Source organism: Daucus carota, chromosome 1, assembly GCF_001625215.2.
Source record: "Daucus carota subsp. sativus chromosome 1, DH1 v3.0, whole genome shotgun sequence".
Classification (NCBI taxonomy): Eukaryota; Viridiplantae; Streptophyta; class Magnoliopsida; order Apiales; family Apiaceae; genus Daucus; species Daucus carota.
Genome location: NC_030381.2, coordinates 31,959,488 through 31,974,193, shown reverse-complemented (window position 1 = coordinate 31,974,193; position 14,706 = coordinate 31,959,488). Strand labels below are relative to the sequence as shown.

The following is a 14,706-nucleotide window of genomic DNA, read 5'->3' as shown; positions in this document are numbered from 1 at the left end:
AAAAAAAAAAAAAAAAAAGCTTCTTTCCATTTTGAAAGCTAAACTACCAAGAAATTTAGGTAGAAAAGAAGCAAAAGTAGCTGCAAAAATAATAAAGAAATGAGGTGAATGGAAAAATAATAATTTCCTAATCAAGTCTTATCCGCCTAAAAATAAACAGACTTCACAGTAACAGCGTGAGGAATGGTAAGTATACATACACGCACATATATAAACATCTCAGAATTTCATGGTAATAAAAGACATACATACTCCAAGACTTTTCATTTATTTCTCATCTCTCTCCCTCTCCCTCTCTCTCTGTAACATACACCGTGTTTCTTGCGATCTCATTGTGCTATTCTCTCTCTTTCTCTCTATTCACTCTTTTTACACACCCCCTTTTCATTGTTTTTCATTTTTTAGCTTCACTCTTATTGGTTATTGGTCTATCTGGTTTGATTCTTCTTTTTTGGGCTAGATTTGAAGTTTGATCTGTTTTGTTATGTGGGTCTGATTTGTTTTGCTCTTTGGTGATGCGAGTTGTGGACTTTTTGTGATATTTGGTGGGTTTTTATGTGAAAAGTTGAAGATTGCTTGGTGGGGTTTGCAAGATTTGATCTTTTGGGGCTACAGATACAGGATTTTTAAGAGGTAAGACAGATGAATTTTTTGGGTTGAATTGTGAATTGGAAGTGTGATTATTTGGATTAATTGATTATTTTATTGTTAATTTTAGTTAAAGATCTGGTTTTTATGGTGTAATTCATGTGTAGTTTATGTATCTTGTGTGTTTGATTGTTAGTTTGTGTAGAAAAAGTGATTTTCTGTGATAAGTTTGTGATGTGCTTTTTGGATTTGAGTTTACTAAGGGAAGTAATTGTTATTTTCTTGATTTGAAACTTTAGGTACTTGAAGCTGAGGGTTAAATTTTGTTGATTCTGCAGTGAGGGCAAAGGGGTGATTAAATTCTTAAGCAGGTTTCAATAGTCAGTTGTGACGGATCCTTCAACTGAAAATAGGTGGTGTGATTGTGTAGCTGTTCTGGATTGCATATTGAATATTATCAGGGCCCTAAGGATGGGGTCCTGCTTATCTACTGAAAGCAGGGGCCCTATGCCTAGCTCTCCAGGGGTTCGGAAAAAAAAGAATTCGAGGAAAAAACTTGGGTCGCGAAATTCTTCTTTTGAATCCCAGAGGGAAGAACAGCTTCATCGGATACCGGGACGGATGTTCTTGAATGGCTCTAGTGATGTTGCCTCGATGTTCACTCAACAAGGCAAAAAAGGGACTAATCAAGATGCTATGATTGTATGGGAGGTTAGATGTTTTGTCACTCTTCTTTATATTATAGTATTAAGCTTTAATTTTATGAGTTTTGATACTTAGCTTGAAATTCATCCCATTGTTACTTTTGGCTGATATCATCTGAAATATGGATGGGCAAGGCCCCCCTCCCCCAAAATGAAGTTATGAATATATTAACCAAGAAATGTTTGAAGTTGAATCTTGTCCTGTATTATGGACAGTGTGTAAAGTTTATATCATTTTAACTGTATTCCATTTGTGATGAATTTAATCATGATCCAGATTGCAGTTGATAATTACACATTTGACATTTTATACCTCTGCTCTTGTATGTGTTGCTAAAATCTAAAGTGCAGCTTTGGCTGTCACATAAGGCTAGTTCTGACATAGATGAATAAGCTATTGATGACAAATTATATAAGGTTTTGAATTATAATAATTTTTGCCAAACTTTACTTGTAAATGCTGGAATCACATCTCCGTGTTGTATGCAAACCTATTGTGTTTAGAATTGTGCAAGCATTTTCATTTTAATTATATTTCAGACTGTATGTGACTAATTTAAAGTGGATTTGCTTTCAGAACTTTGCGTCAAGAACAGACACAATATTTTGTGGTGTTTTTGATGGACATGGACCGTATGGTCACTTGGTTGCTAAGAGAGTCAGAGATTCTCTTCCATTGAAACTGAGTGCTCACTGGGAAGTTAATACAAAAAGTGATGATGTTCTTAGAGAGATTAGTCTTAATGGCACAGGCAGCCTGAACTCTGAAAGCACCTCCTTTTTGAATGCTGATGTAGAATCAAGGGCATCCTTCGATGTTGAGGAGAATGAAAAAAACACAAATATGTTTCAGACCTTGAAGGAAACCTTTATAAAAGCTTATAAAGTTATGGATAGAGAACTTAAGATGTACACTACCATTGATTGCTTCTGCAGTGGAACAACAGCTGTAACCCTGATTAAGCAGGTCCCAGAATGAATTCAATTGAAATTGGTTCCCTCTAAACTATATGAAATTCATTCTCAACATGAATTTGTTTATGGTTTTTTGTAGGGCCATGATCTTGTGATTAGTAATGTTGGAGACTCCAGAGCTGTAATGGGTACAAGAGATGAGAATGATCTTCTTACTGCAATACAGCTGACTGTAGATTTAAAACCAAATCTTCCAGGTATTTTCACCCCCTCCTTTTATGTGTCTTTCTTAGGCTCCTGCAAATTTGATACAAGTAATTCCTAAATTTTTCAAAATCGGGGTTGTGTAACAGAAACATTGCTGTCTCAAGGAAAGAGGTGCGAACTGTGAAATAAAATAAAATAAATAGAGATGGGGGTCATGAGGCTACAGTTTCCAAAGTAAAGCTTACAGACACACCATATTAGTGCCAACTATATGTTAATATATTTGTCTTGATATTATACTGGTCATGCTAGTAAGTTGAAGACATCCGAAGAAATTATTGATCTTAGGAAATAACTTGTAGGTCCTTGGATTGCATATTGTTTTCTGGACAGTAATCTTGAATTTTAACAAACCCTTAATGATTAAGAAACTTAGAACTTTGGCAAAAAAAAAAAAAAAAAGAAACTTAGAACTTCATCTTGCTTTTTGGCAAATCTATGGTACTGAATTCTAGTCAATAATGATGAGAAAAAAAATGATTTTTAGTTTTGACAACATTATGCAAGCCAGGCAAGTTTGGCACATAGTGTATGAACATGCAGGTCCACATGATCCCATAAATAAAAGATAAAATTGAAAGGTAGGATCTCTAGGTGATGGTACGAAAGACAGCTAAGATGTTTTGTCCTCTTTTATTTGCAACCCCAAAAAGAAAAGATAAGTATTGGGCTTATAAGGACATGTGCTTATCTGACCTTTTTGATATAGATTAAGGCACATTATCTGGTAACCACCTTCTTCCTTGAGCTCAATTATACATTAACAATTAGGCAGGTGAATGTAAAAGGGTGTTATTTAAATGTTTAAATTGTCTAATACATATTTGTTTAAATCAACAGCGGAAGCTGAGAGGATTCGTAAATGTAAGGGGAGAGTCTTTGCTCTTCGGGATGAACCGGAAGTTGCCAGAGTTTGGTTGCCTAACAATGACTCTCCTGGCCTCGCAATGGCCCGTGCTTTTGGGGATTTCTGCCTTAAAGATTTCGGTCTAATATCTGTTCCTGAAATTTCTCATCGCCGCCTCACTGAAAAGGATGAGTTTGTAGTACTGGCAACAGATGGGGTATGGATTATTTTCTTAGGACATTTCCTCATGATGTGTATATCTTCGTCTTAAACTTCTTTTTTCTTTTCAATACAGATCTGGGATGTTCTCACAAACAAGGAGGTTGTAGACATTGTTGCCGCAGCTCCTGCACGTTCCTATGCTGCTAGAGCATTGGTTGAGTCAGCAGTTCGAGCATGGAAGTCCAAATACCCTACCTCTAAGGTTGATGACTGTGCAGTGGTTTGCCTCTTCTTTAACTCCAACGATTTATCATCTGCTTCTGTCATTGAATCAAATGAAAAGATAGTTCCGGTGGAAGAGTGTGTTATAGATAATGTTAAAAAGGATACTTCCGCCAATATAAAAAGAGGGGAGAAACTTGGTGAAGAATGTGAAGAGGAAGAAGTTGAAGCCGATGAAGACGATCCCCTACTATATGCAGATCCAGAGAAAGACTGGTCTGCCCTTGAAGGAGTTTCTCGGGTGAACACATTACTGACACTACCAAGGTTTACACCTGGAAAAGAAGATAAACCAGCTGCTGGTGAACCAAAGGCTCGTAAATGAGGAAGCACAAAAGGTTCAATTTATTTTGGAGCTCTTATTTTTTTTCCGTCAGCAAATGTTTTTAACTAAGTCTCTGTTTATGGTTTCTTTTTCTTACAAATGAAAAATAATTGAAAAAGGGGTTTTAATGTCATTGATGTTTATTCTGGACCGGAGAGGTGGGCCCGGCTATATTAGAGTGTCTGGGAACTGTCCTTTCTCTCTCTAGTGTGGGTAGAATCGGAATTTTGTAAAATCCTACTCTCCGTGTATTGTTTATTTCTTTTTGAAATGTGTGAAAAATATGTTGATTATTGTTTGATGTTGATAATTAGTTTGTGGTAATGCAGTCTCTTTCAGCCTCTAGTTGCACAATGATTTGATCTTCCCCTTTCGCACCTCTCGGGCCTTACTTTTGTGGTTTCAATCATTTTCAGTGTTAAATTGAGCATGTTTTACGTGGACATAGTTATTTTCAAGGTCACCTAATCTCAGAATATTTGACAAATTCTTCCCCTCCCCCAGTCCTTGCCCCAGCATAACAACTCTACTATTCAAGGAGCATTTATTCTCAGGAAAATTTCTGAATTCTTGATTTTAGCATTAGGGCAATGCTAGAGACCCCAAATTTTTTCCCCAAAATTTGTTACCAAATGACGTGGCTAACAAGTGGCGAAATTTGATTGGGTGATTGATGAATCTGCAGGGGGGCCTCATTATTATGGGAATGAATGCAACCAATGAGATTTCGCCACATCATTTGGGAAAAATTTTTGGGATAAATATTTGGGGTCCCTAGCATTTTCCTTAGCATTATTGTATCTTTTAGTGTCATAGGCATGATAAAGATAGAGTCAATGTCATTTTCATTCCCCGTTTCTACTTGATTCGTTATATTAAGTTTTGTTAATTGCATTTCTTTCTGCAATGCAATTAGTTTCTGGGTTGGGTTGTTTATGGCAAGTCTAGTAGGACCATTAGGTTGTTCTTGGCAAGTATAGTAAACGCAGTATTGTAAAAAGCGAGAATCAGACTTAATCGGGAGAGTATAATAAATTATCACTATTAGAAATTAAAATATTTATATCTGCACACAAAAATATTATATGATTGATTTTCAGAACAAACTATCCGTGAAATTCTATCCGATACATGTACTAATTTTTACATGTCGGCCAATATAATATTGTGATCATACTCTAAAGAATCATCTTTGGCCAATCGATTTGTATATCTGTAATAGCACAGGATTTCGCAGGCAAACCCGTGATCTATATTATCAAAATTTGACACTCGTATCAAATCCGTACTCGAAAAATATGTTATTTTGAGATTTCGAGATATAACTGTGTGAGTGAATTCATTTATAATGCACCGAGGATGAGAAATCAAGGTTTCGAGATATGACTATACGAGCTTGAGTGCTTAAATTTTTATGTAATCATATAAAATTAGATAGAATAAAATGTCTAAAAATGTAACGAACACTGTATAAAATTTTGGCCGGCCAAAGTGATTGAGACCACCACCCCATCAACTTATAAATCAAACTATCAAACGATAATGTTCCGAAAGAGTGGGCTTCCCTGTCCTCACTATAACCCAAAGGCTTACTTAAATGCCGATAAAAACCACCCACCCAATGAAGCTCGTGTTTGGACCAATATTCAATCCATCATGGGTCTTTTTCTTATACATCAAACAAGCTTGACTTGACTTGTTAGTAACGTAAAGTTTGTTCTGCTTTTTTGCTCTTGGATGGAGTACAGGACTATCCGTTTCAAATTTAGGCAACAGTGTGAAATCCATATTAATTTTTGGATGGAGTATAGTACTATCCGTTTCAAATTTAGGTAATAGTGTGAAATCCATATTAATTTTTCCATAAAAGAATGCCGTATGTAGCCGAATAATTTGTATTCCATTAGTAAAGCCGGATGGGATCAATACCGGGAGCAAAAAACATTCCGATATTTCATATCAGAGATATAACTTAAGTATGGGACTCTTTTAATTTTTAAAAAGATAAAAGACGTGGAGACTTGAGAAATCGGAAAATCAGAGAAGATGCGGATTATTTCAATTTTTAAGGGGTAAAAGATGAGAGGGCCTTGGAAAAGCGGAAAAAATACAGGCAATTTCAATTTGCAAGATGATAAAAGATGAGGGGGCCTCGGAAAATTAAAGAGTTGTTAGACCATTTCAATTTTGTCTGATGAACTATAAATAATAGCGTGCAGAAAAGAAAAAATGGGAATCATAGCACAACAACGTATCGACAAACAGTAGCTAAATATGGTTTGACAACACTAGGATTTCGAACAAAAGAGTGGCAAGGCATCAAATAGAATGACAAGTTGTCACTTATCAAGAAAATTGGAGAGCAATAGTTAAGTGCACACCATCCAACTACCGGTCCTGACCACTGAGAATGAAGTGTACAGGACCACCTTGCATTCACTTCAGTCCACACTTTTACTTCATTTCATATTGCAGGATGATTCCCTAGAGAATGACTTTTCCGATCATCCAATTAATCTCTGATTAATTCTTGTTCCATTTCTTCGCTGATTAAGTCTGATTCCTGTTTTTTACGACACTGGCTGATAATGGAACAAATACTTACCAGAGCCTGGAAACCAGGCACTTTGTATACAGAGACACAGAGTCATTATTAGATGGTTGAAGATACTCGTAGAACATTTATCATTGTCTATCACACAATTGACCACTTGCAAAATTTAGTGGTGTAACTTCGACATTCCAGCACTGTCTCATAACTCACTACTAAAAGTTGCGAAAATATGCTTTAATTTCTGGAGAAACAGTTGTTCTATAATTGTAACTAGTTGATAATATGTATCATGTATGTGAACAGATTCGTATCTTGGATGTTAATAGATAACTGTCGAATTCTAAATTTGAAACTCATTGCATTAATAACATGGGATGATATTAGATATTGAAAATGATTCTTGATTCCATTATTGTTTCCTTTTCTCTTTTCCATTTTTTCTTTTTGGAATTTTCCAAGATTTTGGATTACATAAATTTGACAAGAATGAAGAATGTGATGTAACTGAGCACTATCGTTAGACTCGTTTACCCGCCAACCAACGGCTGTAGAAGTCCAAGGCCTCTTGTGGTTTATACTCCGGCACAGTGTGTCCTGACCCCTGCACAAGGTGATGAACAGAACACACATCAGATGGCGAAATGCATATGCAATTACATTAGGAGAAGGCTCTAAACAAGTAATTTTCTTGTCGGAATTCAAACATAAGGCTCTGCTTGAAACAAGTCTGGAAATCAGCTTTTTAGTTTTGAAAATCGCTTGTGTGTTCTTTATTAGGCGTGCAAGTGTGAAATTCATGTGTAAGATAGTGTAGCTTTTAGTTTCTTAAAGCTGAATTTTTATATTATAGTTTCAAGGATCACAGATCAGAAGGTTCAGGAAAATTTCTGATGAAAAAAATTGCAGATTTCTGTTCGCTGTAGCCTATATAGGATACCGTTGTTTTCTTTATAATAACAGGCCGAGAGTTCCATGTACCTTTACAGTTAGAAAAGTGAAATTGTTTGCGTATCCTTCTGTGTACCTGCAGAAACAAAACTTTTGTCAATCTTTAATTTCAAAACAGATTAATGAGTAATCGCAATGTAATTTGTTGCGTTCAAATTTTTTACTTCTGAAACAAAATGTTGCATACTGTCATGCCAAAATGATTCCAAATCTGTGCATTGTGAAAGATACATAACATACCCTGCGACTTGTCCTTTAGATATCCATGGCCTCCATCCATCTACAACCTTGTATCCAAGTGAACTGGTCCATGCTTTGCTGCCAGTAAATGGCACGCACATATCATGGTCTCCACTGGAATATGCATCGCCATTTGTCAGTATATACGTACATATTAGTTTGCATTGAAAACTTAACATTACACAATATCAGCGACAGACACTAGTATTTTGAAGAAAAAATTTGCACTTTACCAAAACTAAACAAATTTTCAATTGACAAGCAAGTTAAATAACACAGATTGTTGATGTTCTTCTACAATAACTTTAGCAGACTGAGAGTACTACATATATAGAATTCAAATTGAAGGCGGTCCAGGCGGATACCCTTTCCCCTCTGTTAAACCTGTTTAAACAGAGACAGACTGAATTTAAAGTGTTTATACGCGTACCTGTAGATGAGAGCACGATATCCCTGGCTCGTTAGGTTTTTATGGTAGGGAATCATGCTTCCAGCATCATGGTCGTAAAATATCTGACCAGTGCATAACTCCCATGGTCCAGCTTTCTACATTTATTTATTAGTAATCAATACGACTGGATCATGAAAACGTATACTCCTGAATTTGTGCATATCAAACTCTACTAGGGTGTCAATGTAATTAGTAAAAGTCTAATGCACAAAATAGAAGGCAAGCAAGTAGATAACATACTGGGCTGGCATGGATTGCTTTTCTAACTGCATCATTGTTGAGCCATGTAGTTGCCACCGCATCATTCTGCACAAGCAAATTTCAATTTTTCGACTCTGGTATACTTCATCTTTGTGTTTCTAACTATTGAAGTGAAATAAACTTTAATGTTGTTCTCAAGCTTAAGTATTACTAACAATGCATGGAACTCCAACTGCATTTGATTCCGCCATTATTTGGGGCCATAATGGAACAAGTCCATCCCTAACTGGTGCACGAAAAGGCCATGCTCGTCCATAAATTCTTTTCCTAACAGTTAATGGGCGACTTGTTTGCCCCAATTGTTGGAAGCTTACTGGGATGCTTGAATCTTTAGCTTTATCCATATTGGAGGGACTGTGGTAGCATGGCTCAAGGATGTCATAGATGTTTAAACCATCAATAGCCTACAAAACGCAAACAAAATAACATTAAACTAGCGCAGAAAAAAAAAATTACATGCCTGATAGAAGCCTGGTAAAAAAGTTCATAATTAAAGCTTGGAAGAAAGGAACACTGACAGCATCGATGTTCTGAATGGCTTTAGAGCAGTTTCTAGTGCTTGGATCGTAGAAATTATCTTTGCAGTAGGTCTTAGCTTGCTATGAGAAATGAAACAAGAATAAATCAAAAGGAGATGAAAAAATTGTTGCTTTTAATATATTAATTTGTACAGTTATCTATACATATCACGGACATTGAAATTTTACTTAGCATGGAATCCCAGGCATATGAACATACCTCGAACATATAGTCGGAGATGAGTCCCATTCCATGTGCAAATGGAACAAGAGCATTTCCATCAATTTGATGGTCTGTTACTCCATTTCCAACCATATAGCCCTGCATTTTTCAGGATGAATATAAATTGATAGCTTACTAATGCGGTTGATTACTGTCAGTATAATAAAACAAATAAAAGACGATACCTACCTGGAACTGAATCACAGGCTTTACACCTTTCTTAATTCCTGAAATATAACGCGATTAATTACTTCACTGTGAACACTCATGAATTCGAGGGAAGTATTACACAATGCCATACCTTGTACCACGTTTGAAGCAAGCGTTGGAACATAAACGCCAGCATATGACTCCCCAGCAATGTAAAATGGATTATTCACAAACTCCGGATATTGTTCAAACCACTGATTTGGACATATAATAACAGTATGACTCATTTAAGTTTCAAATCACTGATTTAGGAAGATGAATAACTCACTTCTTTCAAGACAGTTTTCTGTAGTCTAGCTAATACATTCTTGTTGCAATTACAGTCAAATAAAACGACATCAACATGTTGCACAAACCTTGAGTAAAAAATTATGAGTGTCTTCAGCAGTTTTTTTATCCCCTGTGACATAAGAAGACGTATCATTCGAGTAGGAGAAGCCAACGCCAACAGGTGAATCCAAATAGATGATATTAGAAACCTGTACATTTCGTCGACGTTTAGTGTGCAGTAAAATTATCATGTTGTTAAAATAAATTAAATAAAGTGATCATCAGATTAAAAGAGTGGTACCTTGGACCAGCTATATGGATTCAAGTGCAAAGTAGGCAGGCCTCCTTTTCCAGCCTCAAAATTGAAGGGACCTGCAAGTTGTAATGTAACATAATTAGCCACCTCCACATTCTTGAATTCAATAGCTTCTGTTATTGTCATACAGTACAAATAAGTTCTTCTCGATTCACGACTTCAGAAACGTATGATTAAACATATCAGAACCTTCTGTAAATTCTGCTCACGCGACAGTCTCGTGCATTATAAATTTCAGAGGACTAAATTTTAAAGTATATTCACAAAAACACAGAGTGTGTCAAGTTGTGTGTGCACTTGATCTTCCTTTTTGGCCAGCTTCCAGGGTGCAGCACATGACTAAATGACTTTTAATGGTGAAAACAACCATGTAGCGTAAAAGTGACATTTATTTATTACAAGGTCCTCTTTCCCCAAATGCTCTTCTCATAAATCATTTCCACTTATTTTTGCTTTTTTAGCATGTTAATATGAACATCAACAAGTCCCACCCCATGTGTACTTTACTCCCCTTGACTATCCCACCTCTTCTCCATTGACCACCACTCTCCAAGTTTCAAATTTTAGCAAAGTGGGATCAATGAAAGATACGAAACTGGTCCAGGGCTTTTGTTTTCTGTCTTACATTACATTCACCATTAATTCCAGTGGGGCGGAACCAAGATGGGCTAACCCGCCTTAAAGGCCTGACTAATCAACAAAAAGAAGGATCAGACCTTGGTTAAATTAACAATACATAATTTTAGGCACGGCTATTTCAGAATTCTAGTTCCGCCAAGACAGCGTGAGTGTAAGATCCCTAAATCAAGGGGAACTGTTCAACATGCTGTTATAACCGTCTACTTAGAAGTATCCTAAACAACCCAATTGGCCAAATGTACAATACTCCATGTTAAGACATCTTTTATTACTATTTCAACACATATCCTAATGTAAAAACTGGTTGGTTGACAGAATCTTCCCAGAGAATGTAAAGTAAAGAGTACAAAAGGGTAAGAAAACAAAACTGGAAAAATACAGAGAATCTGGAATAGAAACCCAGTATTCAAAGTTGATGATAAGGTTAGAATATACTCCCACAAATGCACATATTTAATTATAATTTTAAATACAGACATAAATATATAGATGCAGTACCATGTTCATAGACAAAGCCATCAAAGCTTGAGCAACCTGGTCCACCATTGAGCCACAGCACAACAGGATCCTTTGATGGATTCCCTTCTGAGGTAACAAAGTAATAGTAGAAATTCAACTCTGATTCCCCTTTCAGCGTCACATATCTGTTCATCATGATCCAACATACCAAAACAAGTTTTATTCAATACATAGATGAATATGTAACAATCTCATAATCACGAAAGTAACCGAGACGGTAGCCTAGACTGACCCCTCTTGTTCCTGTCAAACACGTCGTTGTTTACATGTATAACAATGTACATGGTTTGAATGATAATATAACATACCCTGCATAGTGATTTGATGGGAAGGAGCCGACGAAGCCGGGAAGACTTTTCACGAGCAAGGCTCTTGGAGCTGCTCTAACATGGTGAGAATCAAGAACTAAGAAAAGTGACAATACAGTAAAAAATATGAATTTCTTCATGGAAAAGCTCGACTGTACAAATCTTTTTTTCGTCCTGAAAATGAATATATGACCAGTATATATCACGAAAATTCAGCATGTAAATCGAGAAAATATCATACAAAATTGGAAAGAAATGTGCAAAATTTAATAAGAGAGTGAAAACCTTAGAAATGGAAAGAGGGAGAATATATCATCATATCATATCATATCTTGTTATATAGCAGTTTGGTATATAGTAGATGGGAAGGAAATAAATAGCGGGAAGACCAAAGAAAGTAGGGAATAATTAAGTTGCCAAAATATATTCAATTTGACAAAGATCTAAAAGACAATTCTAGCATCATATTGTAAATTTTTGTTAACTTTTTTTAGATAAATGTCTTAATTTTGATGCCGTGGGATACTATTTGAGATTTATGCGGTATATTCAATTGTGATTCTTTTTAAAAAAAGATTATTCAAAAAACCTGAGGATATTCAATTCGGATTTTAAAATTGAATCAGATTTTTGAGTATGTAATTAGGATTTTAAATTATACTACTAAATCTGCAGGTAGTATTCAATTAGAATTTTTAATTTTGTTTAAAAAATCGATGATATTCAATTGAGATTGTTTGAATTCCATTAAAATCTGATGTTATTTAAATTCTGATAGATTTTTTTGGATTTCATAAAATGATAGATTTTGTGAGATTGTTCAGTGTATTATAAATTTTTTGAAATATCATCAAAATCAATGAAATTCTAAAATATTATTCTTAAATCTTAAAAAAAAATTATCAACTCTACCGCATTTTATCAAAAATCTGTACAAAATCAATACTCCCAAATACAATCCCTTTGAATCTATAAATAGAAAACAATCTATTAAGTTATCAGTTGAACACATCCTCCAATTCTTTAGACTTATTATTCAATTATAGACTCAATATGATTATTATCGGTTCATTATAGAATTGAGTAAACAATTATAAATTTGAATCGGCGCTTACCTGGATATGAAATTGGATTAAGGACTAGTAGGCCGTAAACAAGAAAGTTTATAGTAATCATAGACAAGTATTAATTTGACTTGATACTGTCTTAGAGTGATATGTACGTATTATTGATGGGTTTAAATAGATAAGACATGACGTATCTTTCAAGAATATGAATTTGAATGTAATTTGGAAATTTAGGGAATCAAAGTGATTAATTATAAAGAAATTATTGGATGAGTCCACTCGTTCGGTCTACCGACCTACGGCTACTCATGATTAACTTTTTGTTTTTAAAGGAAGGAGAAACTCGACGATTGTTATGTTTTGGGGTCATTTTTTTTCCAATATCAGTGTAGGTAATTGAAAATTTTGAACACTAAGCTAATGTGAAGGTCGATTGTGATGCTATCATGTTCATAACAGATGTAGGTTGGATTGTTCGATATTTGATTGTAATTCTTTTTGTTTCAAAGAATTTAAATATTCTATTTGTTAAGCGATCTGAAAACAAAGCGGCTATATGTTTAGCTCGTTTTTTGTTTCTTAATCAGGTTGTAATTGACAGTTCGAGGGTTTGTCTCTGCTGGGTTTCAGTTATTTATTAAATTCTTCGCATTTCGTCAATAATAATAATAATAATAATAAATTAGGTTTTAAACATATTTTCGAGGAATGGATTCTAGGTATTTCGAATCTATGAGACATGTTTAAATTTTACAAGGTCATTTGGTTGCACTTAAAAACTCAGTTTCGATACTTTAAATCAGAACTAGTTTCTTCGTAGTATTCAATTTAAAATTTAATTTTTGACTTATAAGTCAAAATATGTGAAGTTAAGAATTCTAATTTTTTTAGTAATTTATTTTTATTTTTTTGAAATTTTATTTTACAAAAAAAAAATGCGAAGAAGCATTTTAAATGATAATTTATAATATATTATTATTATAATATAATTTTATACCCGATAAATCGTAAATACCAAAAAAAAAAATATCCAAACACATGAATTAAAAATTACTTCTCACTAATAAATTACATTTCACCTACAAATATTCCATCCGTCCCGGCAGGTTGTTTCTGTTTACACCCATTTTGAGGCGTTTATAAAGTATAGTTTCATAACGTTTTTTCAAACTTTTTTTAACAAAAGTTTAAACATCAAACCTTTATTCAGGGAAAAAAATTTAGAAACATATTATAAAATTATATTTTATAAAAGATTCAAAATACGTGTCAAAAAATGTCAAAAAATAACGTAAAAACCTACTTGGATAATAAATATTTGTGTTAAATTTATCTAAAAGACATTTACTTTTTTCATTCCTTTGATTCTCGGTACTTATAGCCTATAGGTGGTGTGTAGACTTAGAGTTAAAACCTTAATATTTTTTTTTAAATGATTTTTCTACGGTATCTCTGGGCACATGCTAAGTACAAAATTTAATGTATTTAACTCATTTTAATTAGCTATTATTTATTAATAATGGTGGAATCTCCTATATATACAAAAGCTTTACCAATCAAAATAAGTAAAATACATCAAATTCACTGCTTAGAATGTATCCATATGCACACACCACACATTAGCCAAATCCTTTTTTAAATTTTAGTAGAATCAAATAGCTAACATATTTTTTTTTGAAACAAATATAGCTAACATGTTAATTTCAAAAGAAAAATATTGATGAAAGATAATAATTTCTGTCAATGTGTCAAAAATACATATAACAAGAATGACGGACTCTCAATTTTTACTACCGCGCTATATAAGTCGAGTGATATAAGTGAAGATTAATCATTTTCTTTTATATGTATAAAAAAAATGTTATATTCTTTTCAGACCAAACAAGCGTGAAAATACAAAACTGACCCCATACAATACACAATAACAACAAAACAAAGGAAAAATGTGAAGGTAATTTCATCTTTTTATATTTTTCCGTTTTGGTTATAAAAATTTGTTATGAATATAATATTTTCCCGAAAAATAGTAAATCAGTTTCACATTAGCGCTGAAGTTGTTGCGGATCTGAGTATGTAAGAAATGTTATCCCAC

General features: G+C 34.2%; 2 protein-coding genes across 4 annotated transcripts; one reads left to right on the top strand and one right to left on the bottom strand.

Moving 5' to 3' along the window:
• Window positions 1-221: 221 nt before the first annotated feature.
• Window positions 222-4,384, top strand: LOC108204572 (probable protein phosphatase 2C 33). 2 transcript variants are annotated; one of them, XM_017374082.2, is made up of 6 exons: window positions 222-633; window positions 888-1,299; window positions 1,870-2,259; window positions 2,347-2,464; window positions 3,315-3,538; window positions 3,617-4,384. In XM_017374082.2, exons 2-6 carry the CDS (start codon window positions 1,060-1,062, stop codon window positions 4,088-4,090), a joined length of 1,446 nt encoding a protein of 481 aa, XP_017229571.1. In that variant the 5' UTR covers window positions 222-633; window positions 888-1,059; the 3' UTR covers window positions 4,091-4,384. The 2 variants fall into 2 exon arrangements, with proteins under 2 accessions (XP_017229571.1, XP_017229572.1); XM_017374083.2 differs by having other exon boundaries at window positions 239-633; window positions 927-1,299.
• Window positions 4,385-7,000: 2,616 nt separating this feature from the next.
• On the bottom strand, window positions 7,001-11,965 carry LOC108210011 (serine carboxypeptidase-like 20). 2 transcript variants are annotated; one of them, XM_017381243.2, is made up of 15 exons: window positions 11,833-11,965; window positions 11,548-11,721; window positions 11,219-11,364; window positions 10,067-10,137; window positions 9,852-9,974; window positions 9,587-9,689; window positions 9,475-9,512; window positions 9,283-9,384; window positions 9,063-9,143; window positions 8,700-8,948; window positions 8,524-8,589; window positions 8,263-8,378; window positions 7,833-7,946; window positions 7,623-7,668; window positions 7,001-7,245 (listed from the first exon to the last, which is right to left on the bottom strand). In XM_017381243.2, exons 2-15 carry the CDS (start codon window positions 11,685-11,687, stop codon window positions 7,162-7,164), a joined length of 1,479 nt encoding a protein of 492 aa, XP_017236732.1. In that variant the 5' UTR covers window positions 11,688-11,721; window positions 11,833-11,965; the 3' UTR covers window positions 7,001-7,161. The 2 variants fall into 2 exon arrangements, with proteins under 2 accessions (XP_017236732.1, XP_017236739.1); XM_017381250.2 differs by lacking the exon at window positions 11,833-11,965 and having other exon boundaries at window positions 11,548-11,826.
• Window positions 11,966-14,706: the final 2,741 nt, after the last annotated feature.